Genomic DNA, 14703 nt, shown 5'->3' on the forward strand with positions numbered 1-14703 from the left:
CCCTTTGTGTTTCTGTTTCAATTTTATCATTTCTCCAATCCGGAAGGCAAGAGTGTTTTCTATACTCCTAATTCATTGTGAGCCAGAATAGTGATCTATTTGGTGGTGGGAGGTGGTTAGAGGCTTCACCCAAAAGTCTGACTCTCTGTTCTCTTCGGGTCTGATATCTTGTATTTTCCACCAGGGGTCACTAGATTCCACGGTGTTCAATGGCATAAACAAATCCTTTAGTAATTGACACCAGCCTATAGCAGGACATTGATAATATGTTTGGGCTGATAAGCAGCAAGAAACATTCACGCCAACTGGCAAGTAGTGTCTATCTTAAAATACCTGGCCACCTTCCAATGGTGTGTCAACCTTAGCTCAATGGTCATGCAACCATTTGCTGAATGCAGCAAATGCAAAACATCAGGACAATTTTAACCTGTAATTCAAACTGTGGGTCCCATTTTAGAGATTTGACCATATAATATTAGCTGACACTCACTGAGGGAGTACTGCACTGTCAGAGGTGCTGACTTTCAGTTGAAATGTTAAACAGAGGCTCTTTTCACACACTCAGGTAAAAGATCCAATGGCAACTTTTCAGGGGAGTTTTCCCAATGTTCTAGCAACATTTATCCTTCAATAAACACCTGTAAACAGATAATTTGTTCATTTATTGCATTACTATTTGTTTGTACAAAAATTTGCTGCCATCTTTTTGACATTACTCACAGTGATGCGACTTCAAGAACTTCATTGGCTCTAAAGCACTTTAGGACATTCTGAGATTAAGAAAGATGCTATGTAGCTGCAAGTCTTACATTTCTTTCTTTGAAGCTCAATGACACTATCATTGCTTAGTCTTCCACTGCCAACATTCTGAAGGTCACAAATGCCCAGAAGCTTCACTAGTCTCGCTATGTTAATGCTGTGGCTACAAGAGTAGGGTAGAAATTGCGAACTTTCTGCAAATAATCTCTTGTGTCTTGATCCTTCAAAGCTTATCCACCATCTAGAGGAATCAAGTCAGGAGGATGTGTAATGTCTCATGGTACAGTTTGAAGAAGAGTAGGGGAATTTTTCTGATGCCCTGGCCAATATTTTTCCATCAACCAACATCACCCCAAATGGATTTTCTGGTTATTGCTGTTTGCGGGATTTGCTAGTCACAGATTGGCTACTGGATTACCATACATTATAGTGGTGATGACACTTGAAAAGACTTCACTAGCTGTAAGGTACTTTGGGACATCCTTTCAAGTCCTTTCCTTTCCAAAAACTTTTTAAAGTGCAGTGGAGATCCTTTAATGTGTTCAATATGTGTAATGCTTTTGAATAAATATGCAAACAATGATATTGACAAAGGTTGGACTTGCAGTTTCAGGTATTCATTCTGCAGTTCTTTAATTTAGACTAATATTGAATTTCAGTGAATTGCCTTGAATTAATTGGCATTTTCATAGCGTTTTTGCAGCTATGTAGTGATAGTTCCGAGACACTTTATAGATTTCTGTACATGATTAATGGTGAGATGCTATACAGCTCCTTCCAGAAACAGAAAATCAGATGCTGTGCCTGCTTACCATCTAGCAGCTAATTCAGGAGTGATACTAGGGGGGACCTGTTTACCATCTTAATTTGGATATGGTGCATTACACAAAGGGAAGTACATTAAAGAATAGGAGGATATTGATTGGTGAAATTCAAATATACAGAGCTCTCTGAAACTGTTTGCATTATTTCACCATTGGGTGCTAAAATATTTCATGTGAAATAGTAATTAGGTACTGCAAGGATGAGTGCTTGGGCCTCAGCAAACAATCTTCATCAATGACTTATATGAGGGGACTGGCTTTACTGTGCTCAAGTTTGCTGACAATACAAAGTTAGGTGGGAAAGTATGCTGAGGAGGATGCAAAGAGGTTGTGAAAGAATTTAGACAGTTTAGGTGATCAAACAAGTAGGTGACAGATGGAATATACTGTGAAAGATTGTGAAGTTGCGCAGTTTGATAAGAAAATAGCAAAGCAGACTATTTTTTGAAAGTGAGAGACTGGGAAATTTTGGTATATGGAGGGATCTGTCCTTGTACAGGAATCATGGAATGATTGGACTGCAAGCAATTGGGACAAAACAAAATACTGCGGATGCTGGAAATCTGAAACAAAAACAAAAATTGCTGGAAAAACTCAGCAGGTCTGACAGCATCTGTGGAGAGGAAGACAGAGTTAACGTTTCGAGCCCATATGACTCTTCATCAGAACTAAAGAGAAATAGAAATGTAGTGAAATATAAGCTGTTTAAGGCAGGTGGGACAGGTGGAGCTGGATCGAGGGCCAGTGATAGCTAGAGGCAAAGTCTCCTTTGCCAAAGATGTCATAGACAAAAGGACAAAGGGGTGTTGACGGTAGTGATATTAGCTAAAGGATGTGCTAATGGTGACATTAAGGGTAGAAAGCAGGATGAGCAAGTGACAGATGGCCTTAGTGGGGATGGGGTTGGGGGGGAGGGATTGAAATAGGCTAAAAGGTGGGGTTAAAACAAGGGATGTAAATAAATTTTTAAAATAATAATGGAAATAGGTGGGAAAAGAAAAATATATATATTAAAAAAATATACTAATTATTAGAATTGGGACATGCAGGTACATCAAGCAATTGGGAAAGCAAAATGTATGTTAGTCTTTATTACAATGGGATTAGAATAAATAAAAAAAAAAATCTTTACTGCAGTTATCTAGGGCCTTTGTGAGACCACATCTGAAATACTGTGTACAGAATTGGTGGCCTTACCTAAGGAATGATATACTTGCCTTAGAAGGAATGCAACATATGTTTATTAGACTGTTTCCTTGGATGAGAGAATTGTCCCATGAGGAGATTGAATAGACTAGGCTGGAAAAACTCAGCAGGTCTGGCAGCATCAATGGAGAGAGAAACAGAATTAATGTTTCAAGCCCAATATGACTCTTCTTCAGAACTCGGTTTCTCTTTCCACAGATGCTGCCAGACCTGCTGAGCTATTCCAGCAGCTTTTGTTTTTATTTCAGATCTCCAACATCCACTTTTATATTAGATTAGGGTTATATTCTCTGGTTTATAGAAAAATGAAAGGTAATCTCAGTGAAACATGTTAACTTCTTTTGGGGATGCTGGGAACATGGGCAGCTTAGACCTGGGGGTCACAGTCTCAGAATAAGGGGCTGGCCATTTAGGACTGAAATGAGGAGACATTTCTGAATCTTCAGAATTCTTACCCCAGAGTGCTGTGGATGCTCGTCATTAAGCAAATCCAAGAGAGAGATTAATATATTTTTGAATATGGGGGAATCATGGGATATCAAGATAGTGCTGGAAGGTAGAGTTGAGGTTGAAAATCTACCATGAGCTTATTGAATGGCAGGGATGGCTTGCTGCCCCTATTTCTTTGAATTTTGCATCGATCTTTTTTCCTGCATCTAAATGCTTTTGATTTTTTTTTCTTTTCAGGATTACTGCCAAATGATTCTGAGCCATTTGTAAAGGATGTTTGCCTTTTCATGTTGTCACGGATTGCTCTCGTTTATTGGGATCAAGGTATCTAACTAAAAAGGACAAATCATCTATTAACAAAGTTTGTCAGCAGAGGGCAGCAGTTCAACACAGCTTGTTTGGCATTCTGAAATGATGACAGTTCAGTAAAACTGTTGGTTAGAATACAGTATTTCAAGGGCTTGTTTTTAACCAAAGCTACAGACTTTATGTGAAACCATTGCCTGATAGGTTTCACCCAAAAGAGCAGGAAAGCCAACATTTTGTCTAGTTTTAACACTAGGAATAATAATTCAGAGCACTGCAATGTAATTGGGCTTAAGTGTGTAAAATAAGTCTTATTAGGATCCTCAATTCTTTTTCAGTATTTTTTTTTTGCTATTACACAATTGGTCTTAACAATGGGGGACTGTTTGGGAAATTTGAAGCAGTTATTGCTGCATTGATTTACTTAATCTTTTCCTGTAGTTAAATTGTCAATGCCTTTTATTTCTACTCTTAGCTTGAGTGAGATTATGGTGCACAGTTAGATTTTTTTCCAGGTTTTGTTCCCTCTCGTCATTCCCTCAGTCTCTTCCAAAGGCAGTGACTCAATTTAAGGTATGGTTCCACGGGTGTCGAAAGCCCTCTCTATTTCTCCTAACTGGCCATTTTACATAGGTGAGTTAGTTAAGAAACATTGGATGGTCTTTTGGCTGTTGGCCTTATCCTGTTGTCACTTGACACATGTAAGGTCATGGGCAGAGATCAGAACCCTGATTGACTTCTTTTTCCTTTCCCTTATCTGGAGACACTGAGGTAAATTGTAGCATTTCCACTGTTATCGTGGCCGAGATTAGGTAATTTAATATGCATCAAAAGTTAAACACGAGGTCTATATTCCTTTCATTTATGACAGTAGAATGCAGCACGTTCACTCCTGAAGCATTGGGGAAGCTGAACTAATAACAAATTAAAAAGCATTGAATATCTTAATGACCATGTAAGTAGGTGATTTCCACATATTTTAAGAATATATATATTTCATTTTCAGGCAGTTTTCACATGAAATGTGACAAATTGGGAAATTATATTTGTTATGTTACACAGCTTCAAATAGCTTGTATATTTTTCTACTTCAATATGGAGAGAAGAAAGAGAAGAGAACTGTGTGTGTTGGGGGTGGGGTGTAGAGAAGTGTAGTAGGAGAAAAACAAAAAGCGGGTTGCTGACATGACCTATCTGTAATTTGAGCAGGTGAAAAAGAGATTTAAACTTACAACTCTAATTTGTACAAACTGAAGAAAGATTTTTTAGAAGCCCACTAAAATAGCTCAAATAGCTCTTGCTTGTAAGCCAATAAGACATGAAAGTTGTTCTCAAATCTGTAGTGACATATTTCTTTATATGCATCTTGTGAATTTGAATGATATCCACAACATTCTCTAAAATACTTTCATGTAGGTGGTGGTGGTAGCAGAGGTGGAATATAGCTTGTGAATGTTTCTAGTTTTTGTATTTTTGTTCTATTATATTAATACTTATTTTGTGACCCTTAGATTTCCCTGTGGTGTTCTTTGACAAATTTATTTTTTGAACAGATTGCTTCCAAATCATGCAGTACTTTTTAAAGTTCTTCCTCTCTGACCAAGCCTTTAGTCACCTCCTAATATCTTTTTCTTTGAGACAGCGTTCATTTTTGTCTGATTATGGTTCTCTGCAGCACTTTTGGACATTTTTCAATGTTGAAGACATTATAAAAATGCAAGTTGCTATTGTTTTTTGCCCTTCTTTAGAAAGTCTTTTTCCCCACAAACTGACTCTGACACTGTCTGAATAATAGAGCATGTTGCTTTATTCATGTCATGTTAAAAATACCTGACATAATTCTTTCAAGAAATATAATTTGCAAATAATTGAAACAAAAAAACTAAGAATTCATCAGATGAAAAGAAATGAAAGAAACCACAAAATTGCCATTACATTTTTTTTATGCTTGCTTTAGTTTTCTGCAGTGCCTTGGGATCAACGTTGAAGGATAAATGTTTTCCTGATCCTGAGAGGAAGGGAGGTACAGTGAGAAGCAGGACAACTGGGCTTTTCCTGGAGCTCTTTCACCCACTCTGTGTGATGCTGTCCTGGTTGAACACGGAGGAAGCTCAAAATGACGGTCAGCAAATAAATTTTGAATTGAAGAGTTGCTGTCTCTTATAAGACCTTGTTAATGTTTTAATGAAATTTCTATGTTCTAGCTTGAAATATATTTTCTGACGTGTATGTGTTACAAAACTTTTAAGCCTGGATCGTTTCAGTCAGGAAGTGCTGTATTACAACTGATCAATGACTGAAACCATTAGAATGAAAGTCAAACAGAATCTGCTCCATCAGATTACTTCCCAGATGGTGAAAATGAAAATTTACCACACTGCCTGTCCAGCAAATGTATGCCAAGAAAGTAGGTGCTGCAAGTTAACACTGTTATATTTAATGTTCCTCCCTTGTAAGAAATTACCAAGGTGAACCATGGGAGCACCCCCAAGGATTTAAACCGAGAATTGCTGAAAAGAGAGGCATGTTGTCGAAGCTTTTTGACTTGCACTCATCAGGACAAACTCAAAAGTGCCAAATTTCAAATGAGCACAGCAATTTATACCACAGGAGAACATTCTGGAGATTGGTTGGCAAGTTGACTGGCTGAGGTGTTGCCATGGAGAAAGTAACAAGGAACTATAGGCTCCCCATGTTTCCTGATATTTCAAAAACGGGTGCAAGGGAATGGGTCCCTACATATGAATGTATGTTGCTTCCAACAAGCTTAAATGAGCCACAATATGAGCTTTACTGAAAAAAATTAACAACATGTTAATCAAGCTGTTTCACCTTGCTACTATGCGGTGGCGATGTGAGTGGTATTTTCCAGCTAAAGGATGCTATCAGCCAATGTCTCAGCTAATCAGAGTCAATTTGCCAATCAATCAGCACTCTTTTTCTCCTGTGGTATAAATAGTTGTGATTGTTTGAAATTTGGCATACTTGTCCTGATGAGTGCAAGATGAAAAGCTTCAACAACATGTCTCTCTTTTCAGCAATATTCAAGTTCCGTCGTAGCAAGCGACAAAACAGGAGTGTAATATAGCAGCACCAGAGAGTCAGGAGAGCAAGCAGAACCATGAGACCAATCCTGAGGATTAGAACAGAAGCAGCACAGCTGTAGAACGTCAGGAATGCGAGGAACACTGCCAGAGCAGCCCCAAGGATGTAAACAGAAGCACAGCAAACTAGCAACAGAGAGAGAGATAAACAGCTCAGCAGGAAACAAATCACAGTGTTGTCACACCCCAAGGATGAACGGAGAAGGTAAATGTAGAGGGAAACATTTAAGTTAACCTACCTATAACTTAATCTAGGTCAAGTAATTAGCTTAAAACTTAGCTTTTTTAAGTTGAATTGGAAGTCTGGAGGTAAGGGAGCCCAAGCATTAGTGAGATGCGTGAAAAAACACAGGTAAATTGATATCAGCAGAAAGGAAGAAGCTCATTGGCAAGTAGCTGGTGAGATTTTTGTCCAGACCAGGCACAAGTCCTACAATTCTTTATGGTAAATTTAGATAGTAGCCTAACGAATAGTGGGAAGGCAGTCTTCTCAGTTCCGTCAAATGCAAATTCTGTGCCATGTGGAAACTCCAGGGTGCCTCTCGTGTTCTGGACAACCACAAGTGTAGGAAGTGTCATCAGCTGGAAGAGCTTGAGCTCTGGGTTTTGGAGCTTGAACAGCAGCTGGTGTCACTGCAGTCCATCCATGAGGCTGAGAGCTACATGGGTAAGATGGTCACTTTGCAGTTTAAGAATTTCCAGCCAGAAAGGTGACCGTCAGTTTGTGGCGCATTATAATTCTAGTCCCTTTTTGTGGCAACCCCAGATCAGGCATGCCCCTCTCAGATGACTCCTTTCAACTTTAGGTTTGGATCCTAAAGATGCTAAATGGGTCTGAAAGACTGATTTATTTCTCTCCAATGGAAAGGAGCTTGCTGAGAGTATCACTGTCCTTCAGGTAACAATACTGGCTGAGGTCTTTAACAAGCTTCAGCCAGATTATAATATCAAGGATAGCATTAGTGTCTAGGTATAACTCATCAGTAATGTACCCCCCACCAAAGAGGGTATGGAGTTGGGTTCGCAAGGGGCGTGCGAGGAGACTACGCCTGAGTGAGACGGAGGCTGAGTAGGTAGTGAATTAGATTCATGTGGTAAGTTCTGCTGAGTCCTTTTCTGGCTTAACTATAGATTAAAAATCAAGATCAGACATACCACCAACCTTCAAGTAAGTTAGGCTAGCCTGTTAAGTAGAGAACTGCCTGGAGTGGCAGATTTTTTTTACTTATTCATTTATGGGATGTGGGCATTTATTGCCCATCCCTGATTGCCCTTGAGAAGGTAGTGGTGAGCTGCCTTCTTGAACCGCTGCAGTCTCTGTGGTGTATGCACACCGCAGTGCTGTTAGGGAGGGAGTTCCAGGATTTTGACCCAGTGACAGTGAAGGAACGGCGATATATTTCGAAGTCAAGATGGTGAGTGGCTTGGAGGGGAACTTCCAGGTGGTGGTATTCCCATGTATCTGCTGCCCTGTCCTTCTAGATGTGGGTTTGGAAAGTGCTGCCTAAAGACCCTTGGTGAGTTTCTGCAGTGCATCTTGTAGATGGCACTAACCGATGCTACTGTGCGTCGGTGATGGAGGGAGTGAATGTTTGTGGATGTGGTGCCAATCATGCGGGCTGCTTTGTCCTGGATGGTGTCAAGCTTCTTGTGTTTGGGAGCTGCACTCATCCAGGCAAATGGGGAGTATTCCATCACAGCCCTGACTTGTGCCTTGTAGATGGAGGACAGGCTTTGGGGAGTCAGGAGGTGAGTTACTCGTCGCAGGATTCCTGGCCTCTGACCTGATCTTGTAGCCATAGTATTTATATGGCTAATCCAATTCAGTTTCTGGTCAATGGTAACCCCCAGAATGTTGATAGTGGGGGATTCAGCGATAGTAATGCCATTGAGCGTCAAGTGGTAATGGTTAGATTCTCTCTTGTTGGAGATGGTCATTGTCTGGCACTTGCGTGGCATGAATGTTACTTGCCACTTGTCAGAGCAAGCTTGGATATTGTTCAGGCTTTGCTGCATTTTGACATGGACTACTTCGGTATTTGAGGAGTTGCGATTGGTGCTGAACATTGTGCAATTGTCAGCGAACACCCCAACTTCTGACCTTATGCAACATCATTGATGAAGCAGCCGAAGATGATTGTACCTAGGACACTCCTGCAGTGATGTCCTGGAACTGAGGCGATTGACCTCCAACAACCACAACCATCTTCCTTTGTGCTTCCTTTATGACCAACCAGTGGAGAATTTTCCCCCGATTCCCATTGACTCCAGTTGATGTCGAGGGCAGTCACTCTCACCAAACCTCTGGAGTTCAGCTCTTTTGTCCATGTTTGAACCAAGGCTGTAATGAGGTCAGAAGCTGAGTGACCCTGGCGGAACCCAAACTGAGTGTCAGTGAACAGGTTATTGCTAAGCAAGTGCCGCTTGATAGCACTGTTGATGAACTCTTCCATCACTTTACTGATGATTGAGAGTAGACTGATAGGGCGGTAATTGGCTGGCTTGGATCTGCCCTGCTTTTTGTCTACAGGACATACCTGGCAATTTCCCCACTTTGCCGGGTAGATGCCAGTGTTGTAGCTGTACTGGAACAGCTTGGTTAGGGGTATGGCCAGTTCTGGAGCATAAGTCTTCAGTACTATTGCCAGAATATTGTCAGGGCCATAGCCTTTGCACTATCCAGTGCCTTCAGCCGTTTCTGGCTATCATGTGGAGTGAATCGCATTGACGAAAGACTGGCATCAGTGATGTTGGGGACCTCTGGAGGACGCTGAGATGGAGCATCCACTCGGCACTTCTGTCTGAAGATTGTTGCGAATGCTTCAGCCTTATCTTTTGCACTGATGTGCTGGGCTCCTCCATCATTGAGGATGGCAATATTTGTGGAGCCTTCTCCAGTGAGTTGTTTAATTGTCCACCGCCATTCGCGGCTGGATGTGGCAGGACTGCAGAGCTTAGATCTGAACCGTTGGTTGTGGGATCGCTTAGCTCTTGTATCACTTGTTGTTTATGCTGTTTGGCACGCAAGTAGTCCTGTGTTGTAGCTTCACCACTTTGAATTATGATTTTTAGGTATGCCTGGTGCTACTCCTGGCATGCCCTCCTGCACTCTTCATTGAACCAGAGTTGATCTTCTTGGCTTGATGTTAATGGTAGAGTGGGGGATCTGCCAGGCCATGAGGTTACAGATTGTGTTCGAGTACAATTCTGCTGCTGCTGATGGCCCACAGTGCCTCATGGATGCCCAGTCTTGAGTTGCTAGATCTGTTTGAAATCTATCCCATTTAGCACGGTGGTAGTGCCACACAACACGATGGAGGGCATCCTCGATGTGAAGGCGGGACTTTGTCTCCACAAGGACTGTGCGGTGATCACTCCTGCCGATACTGTGATGATGCATCTGTGGCAGGCAGGTTGGTGAGGATGAGGGCAAGTATGTTTTTCCTTCTTGTTTGTTCCCTTACCACCTGCCGCAGACCCAGTCTAGCAGCTATGTCATTTAAGGCTTGGCCTTCTCGGTCAGTGGTGGTACTACCGAGCTACTCTTGGTGATGGACATTGAAGTGCCCCAACCAGAGTACATTCTGCACCCTTGCCACCCTCAGTGCTTCCTCCAAGTGTTGTTCAACATGGAGGAGCACTGATTCATCAGCTGAGGAAGGGCGGTATGTGGTAATCAGCAGGAGGTTTCCTTGCCCCTGTTTGACCTGATGCCATGAGACTTCATGGGATCCAGAATCGATGTTGAGGACTCCCAGGGCAACTCCCTCCCGACTGTATACCGCTGTGCCGCTACCTCTGCTGGGCCTGTGGGCAGGACATACCCAGGGATGGTGATGGTGGTACCTGGGACATGATCTGTAAGGCATAGTTCCATGAGTATGGCGAGGTCAGGTTGTTGCTTCATTAGTCTGTGAGATAGCTCTCCCAATTTTGGCACTAGCCCCCAGTTGTGAGTAAGGAGGACTTTGCAGTGTCGACAGGGCTGAGTTTGCCGTAGTTGTTTCCGTTGCCTAGGTCGATGCTGGGTGGTCCATCTGGTTTCACTCCTTTTTTGAGACTTTGTAGCATTTTGATAAAACTGAGTGGCTTGCTAGGCCATTTTTGAAGGCATTACATTGGGTGGGTCTCAATTCACATGTAGGCCAGACCAGGTAAGGATGGCAGATTTCCTTCCCTAAAGTGCAATAGTGAACCAGATGGGTTTTCACGCCAATCGACAATCGTTTCATGTCCATCGTTAGACTTTATTGAATTCAAATTCCACCATCTGCCGTGGCGGGATTTGAACCTGGGCCCTGGAGCATTACCCTGGGTCTCTGGATTACTAGTCGAGCCACAATACTACTACCCCCATGCTGCAGGACGTACCCAAGATGTTGATGGTGGTGTTTGGGACATGATCTGTAAGGTATGATTTCCTGAGTATGACTATGTTAGGCTGTTCCGTGACTATTCTGTGAGACAGCTCTCCTAATTTTGGCACAAGCGCCCAGATGTTAGTCAATTACCTGGAAGCAGTTGGTTCAAGTGGTGTTCATTACTTTAGCAGGAAGGTCACCTAGCTAGTGACTCATCAGAGGGTCAATATAAGAGACAGACTTTTCAAACTACACAATCAGTAAGGGGCATGTGAGGAGACAGGGAACTACGCTGGAGTGAGATGGAGACTGAGTGAGTAGAGAATTTGGTTCACGTGGGAATTCGGTGCACTGGGGAAAGAGGCGTAGTGTACTTAGGAAGTATTCTAAGTTAATTAAGTGAGTAATTAAATTAATTAAATAGCATAAGTAACAGAGGCAGAACAGGTGTTATGTTGCAGCTGTGGAATGTGGGAGCTTTCGGATGCCAAGGTGATCCATGATAAACACGCCTGCAGAAAGTGTAAGCAGCTAGAGGAATTCCGGATCAGGATTGTTGACCTGGAAGCCAAACTGCAGACACTGCACAACATAAGGGAGGGGGAGAAATATCGGGACACTTCGTTCCAGAAGATGGCCGCACCTCTTAGAATAGGGTCATCTGTTTTGATCAGCAGTGATGGACAGGAGGATGTGACCGTGAGTGAGGCAGATAAAGGGACCGAGCAGACAGTAGAGGAGCAGCCTCAGACTTTGCAATTGTCAAACAGGTTTGAGATGCTCACAGCCTTTGTGGACGAAAGCGAGGTCCGCAAGATGGATGAGCATGCTGGCTGTGGCACCATGCTACAGGAAGCCATTCAAGCTGGGGGAGCAAACAGGAATGTGGTGGTAGTGGGGGACAGTATAGTGAGGGAGATTGACACTGTTCTCTGCAGCAAAGAGGGAGAGTCCAGAAGGTTGTGTTGCCTGCCCGGTGCCAGGATCCGGGACATCTGCCTATGACTGGAGAGGAGCTTTGCAGTGGGAGGGGGAGGATCCATTTGTCGCGGTCCATGTAGGTACCAATAACATAGGCAGGACAAGGAAAGAGGTTCTGCACAGTGAGTATGAGAAGCTAGCTACCAAATTGAGAAGCAGAACCTCAAAAGTAATAATCTCTGGATTATTACTTGAGCCACGTGCAAATTGGCATAAAGCAAGTAAGATTAGAGAGATGAATGCGTGGCTCAAGGACCGGTGGCTTTCGGTTTGTGGGGAACTGGCACCATTAATGGGGAAAGTGAGAGCTGTACCGTTGGGTAGTCTACATCTGAGCTATGCTGGGACAAGTGTTCTTGTGAATCGCTTAACTAGAAAAGTAGAGAGGGCATTAAACTTTAAAAGGCATGAGGGATCACACTTGGGTAGATGTAGCAAATCAAACGGTAGATTCAAGGCAGGAGACCATAATAGTAATATGGAAAATGAGGGCCATAAAATAGCAGGAAGGGACAGAGAGAGAAGACCTAACAGTACACCAATAGCGAAGACTAGATGTTATAAAGATAACAAAAAGACAAAACTAAAGGCTCTGTATCTGAATGTGCATAGCATTCATGACAAAAGTAAATCAATTGATAGCGCACATTGAAGTAAATTAGTATGATCTGATAGTGATTACGGCGATGCTGTAGGATGACAAGGATTGAGTCCTGAATATTGTGGGATATATGACATTTGAGGAATAGGAAGCTAGGTAAAGGTGGAGGGGTGTAACACTGTTGATCAAGGATGGCATTGGTGTAATAGTTAGAGATGACCTTGGTTCAGGAGATTGGGATGTAGATGAAGATGTAGACTCTTTGGGTGAAGATGAGAAATAGTAAGGGAAAGAAGTCACTCGTAGGACAAAGTTATACAAGATGAAATATTGGGTGCATGTGATAAGGGGATGACAATAATCATGGATGGCTTTAATCTACATATGAACTGGAAAAATCAGATTGGCAGTGGTAGCCTGGATAAGGAGTTTATAGAATGCTTTTGAGAGAGTTTTTTTAGAACAGCACATCCTGGAACCAACCAGAGAGCAAGTTATATTAGACTTTGTATTGTGAAATGTGACAGAATTAATTAATGACCTCAGATTGAAGGCATCCCCGAGGTGGCAGCGACCACAACATGGCTGAGTTTTACACCCAGTTTGAAAGGGAGAAGAGTGGGTCTAAGACTAGGATTTTAAACTTAAATAAGGGCAACTATGTGAGCATGAAAGCTGAGCTAGCTGAAGTGAATTGGGTTACTTGGCCGGGGGATAGATCAATAGAGAAGCAGTAGCAGACTTTTAAGGGGATGTTTCAGAATACTCAAAATAACTATATTCCTACTATAAAGAAAAATTTTAAGGGGAGGATCCATCATCCGTGGTTCACTGTAGAAATTAAGGAAAGCATCAGACTTAAGGAAAAAACATATAACTGTGCAAAGGTGAGTGGCAGGTCCGATGATTGGTCAGAATACAAATAACAGCAGAGAATGACGAAAAGTTAATCAGGAGAGAAAAATTAGAGCGTGAGAGGAAGCCAGCTAGAAATGTAAAAACGGATTGCAAGAATTTCGGCAGGTATTTAGAAAGGAAAAGAATAAGTAAAATGAGCGTTGGTCCTCCAGAGAGTGAGAAATGGGGAGTTAATAATAGGTATAAAGGAATTGGCGGATATACTCTATAGCACTAGAACACCTAGGACATGAGGTTGCAGACAGAGGTTGAGTAAATGGATAAAAATCTGGCAGATAGAGTATAATGTGGGTAAATGTGAAGTTGTTCACTTTGGCAGGAAGATTAAAAAAGCAGAGTATCACTTAAATGCAGAATGCCTGGAGAATTCCGAGGTGCAAAGGGATCTAGGTGTTCTAGTGCATGAATCACACAAAGTTAGTATGCAGGTACAGCAAGTAATTTAAGAAGATTAATGGAATGCTGTCCTTTATTATGAGAGGAATTGAACATAAAAATAAAGATGTTATGCTTCAGTTATACAGGGCATTGGTGAGACCACATCCCGAATATTATGTGCAGTTTTGGTTTCCTTATTTAAGGAAGGATGTAAATGTGTTGAAGGTGGTTCAGAGGAGGTTTACTAGATTGATACCTGGAATAAGTGGGTTGTCTTATGAGGAAAGGTTGGACAGACTGGGCTTGTTTCCACTGGAGTTTAGAAGAGTGAGGGGTGACTTGATTGACGTATATAAGATCCTGAACTGTGTTGACAGGGTGGATGTGGAAAGGATGTTTCCTCTTGTGGGTGAGTCCAGAATTAGGGGACACTGTTTTAAAATTAGGGATTGCCCTTTTAGGACAGAGGTGAGGAAAAATGTTTTCTCCCAGAAGGTTGCGTGACTTTGAAACACTTTTTTTAGAAGGCGGTGGAGGTGGGGCCATTGAATTTTTCTAAGGCGGAAGTAGATAGGTTCTTGTTAGGCAAGGGAATCAAAGATTATAAGGGGTAGATGGGAATGTGGAATTCAAAACAAGCAGATCAGCCATGATCTTATTGAATGGTGCAGCGGGCTTGAGGGGCCAAATGGCCTACTTCTGCTGTTTTGTATGTTCATATTTGCAATACAGAAGACTATGTGAGGCAATATAAATTCTAAACTGTATGGATGTTTATCAAAGAACTGAACATGAAATTCACAGTCGTGAAAATA

General features: G+C 42.0%; 1 protein-coding gene across 3 annotated transcripts in view; it reads left to right on the forward strand.

Annotated features, from left to right (window-relative positions):
• Nucleotides 1-14703, forward strand: part of ccdc142 (coiled-coil domain containing 142) — a 220478-nt gene that overhangs the window by 52689 nt on the left and 153086 nt on the right. For 2 of the 3 annotated variants that reach the window (XM_078553385.1, XM_078553394.1), the window contains exons 6-7: nucleotides 3477-3563; nucleotides 5503-5667. In XM_078553385.1, coding sequence (XP_078409511.1) covers nucleotides 3477-3563; nucleotides 5503-5667 — 252 coding nt within the window. The remainder of the gene's footprint in view (nucleotides 1-3476; nucleotides 3564-5502; nucleotides 5668-14703) is intronic. The other variant, XM_078553404.1, reaches the window with a different exon arrangement.

This window comes from Cetorhinus maximus, chromosome 1 (assembly GCF_964194155.1).
Source record: "Cetorhinus maximus chromosome 1, sCetMax3.hap1.1, whole genome shotgun sequence".
NCBI lineage: Eukaryota > Metazoa > Chordata > Chondrichthyes > Lamniformes > Cetorhinidae > Cetorhinus > Cetorhinus maximus.